Raw genomic sequence first — 1,578 nt, 5'->3', positions numbered from 1 at the left:
TCCGAGTATAGTACTACCCCCCAACTTTATGGATGATTTTATGAATTTAATTTTATGTATTATACTTGAATGAATACGGTAACACATTTTAAAGCCTCAAATTGAAAGTAAAGTAATTAAAAAAATTATTTAACTATTTGAACATGCAACTAGGGCTGCAACTAATGATTCTATTAATAATCGAATCATATGTTGATTATTTTTTCGATTAATCAATGAATCAAAGGGCTACAACAGGTAAGATGTTATTTGCTCATAACTTTGACCCACTTACTGTATATAAGAAGACGTGTCTCTGTGTGTTACCTGCGCCACAGCCTCTGTCTTGCGGAGTTTCTCCTCCCAGGTGACGGTCATCTCTTGGATGAGTTTCTCAGACTCTTCCAGTCGGTCCTTCAGCTCTGGAGCTTTCATAGACTGAGACAAATAGCTTCTGTCAGGCATTTAGCTTCATCACCACATGATCAACAAACTGAGCCAAATAAAAATAAATCCTCACCTCCGCCTCGGTGAGCTGCTCCTTCAGTTTCTCCACCTCCTCCCGCAGCTCCCGGATGATCCTGGCATTGGGGTCTTCATTCACCACGGCATGGTTGACGATGTTCTTGGCCCTGTCAGCGTAACGCAGAGTGGAGAGCGTCTCATCGTAGTTGTCTGCCGCCGGGCTGATGGTGGCGACCATGGCTGTCCGACTGTTCCCTCCAAGGCTGTCCTGCAGGGTCAAGCCCAAAACTCAGAGAGGACATGTGAAGAACATCATGAACAAACATTTCAAATTAAGTCAAAGCTAGGTTTAAATAACCGCAGAGTGAAAAGAAGAGTAAAAATGGTGAAGAGGAAAGTTTGAAAAATGAAGCTACGAGCCAAATTCCAATGAGTTTCGGACGTTGTGTAAAACATAAATCAAAACAGAATACAATAATTTGCAAATCCTTTCCAGTCAATTGAATACACCACAAAGACAAGATATTTAATATTCAAACAGATAAACTTTATTTTTTATTTGGAAATTATCACTCATATTGAATTTGATGCCTGCAACACATTCCAAAAAAGCTGGGACAGAGTCATGTTCTGCGTTGCATCACCTTTCCTTTTAACAACACTCAGTATGTGTTTGAAACAGAGGACACTTGTTGAAACTTTGCAGGTGGAATTCTTTCCATTTTTGTTTAATGAACTACTTCAGTTGCTCAACAGTCCGGGGTCTCCGTTGTGTACTTCATAATGCTCCACACATTTTCAATGGGAGATGGGTGTGGACTGCAGACAGGCCAGTCTAGTACCTGCACTCTTTTACCACAAAGCCTTGCTGTTGGAACACGTGCAGAATGTGGCTTTGCATTGTTTTGCTGAAATAAGCAAAATGACAAAAGACAAAACAAAACAAAAAAAAGTTTAAAGTGTATCTGACMCCCCTGTGAAAAGATAACTCCACCCCATGGTGAAATTTGAAAAATGCATCAAAGTGGGTAGGGGAGGGGGCGCGGGTGGGGAAGGGGGGTTAGAGAGCGGAGGTGTGGCCAGGACGAGAGAATGTGACGGCAGCTAGCATTAGCATAATTGATGCTACATGGA

At 41.6% G+C, this 1,578-nt stretch overlaps 1 protein-coding gene across 1 annotated transcript in view; it reads right to left on the bottom strand.

The window, feature by feature from the left end:
• Nucleotides 1-1,578, bottom strand: part of LOC106531041 (kinesin-like protein KIF13B) — a gene marked incomplete in the record, with an annotated part of 109,575 nt that overhangs the window by 86,018 nt on the left and 21,979 nt on the right. The window contains 2 exon segments of the mRNA XM_014026801.1: nt 307-417; nt 500-712. Of these exon segments, the coding sequence (XP_013882255.1) occupies nt 307-417; nt 500-712 (324 nt within the window).

Source organism: Austrofundulus limnaeus, unplaced genomic scaffold (genome assembly GCF_001266775.1).
Source record: "Austrofundulus limnaeus strain Quisiro unplaced genomic scaffold, Austrofundulus_limnaeus-1.0 Scaffold590, whole genome shotgun sequence".
NCBI classification, from domain to species: Eukaryota; Metazoa; Chordata; class Actinopteri; order Cyprinodontiformes; family Rivulidae; genus Austrofundulus; species Austrofundulus limnaeus.
This window is presented reverse-complemented; position numbering and strand designations above follow the sequence as displayed.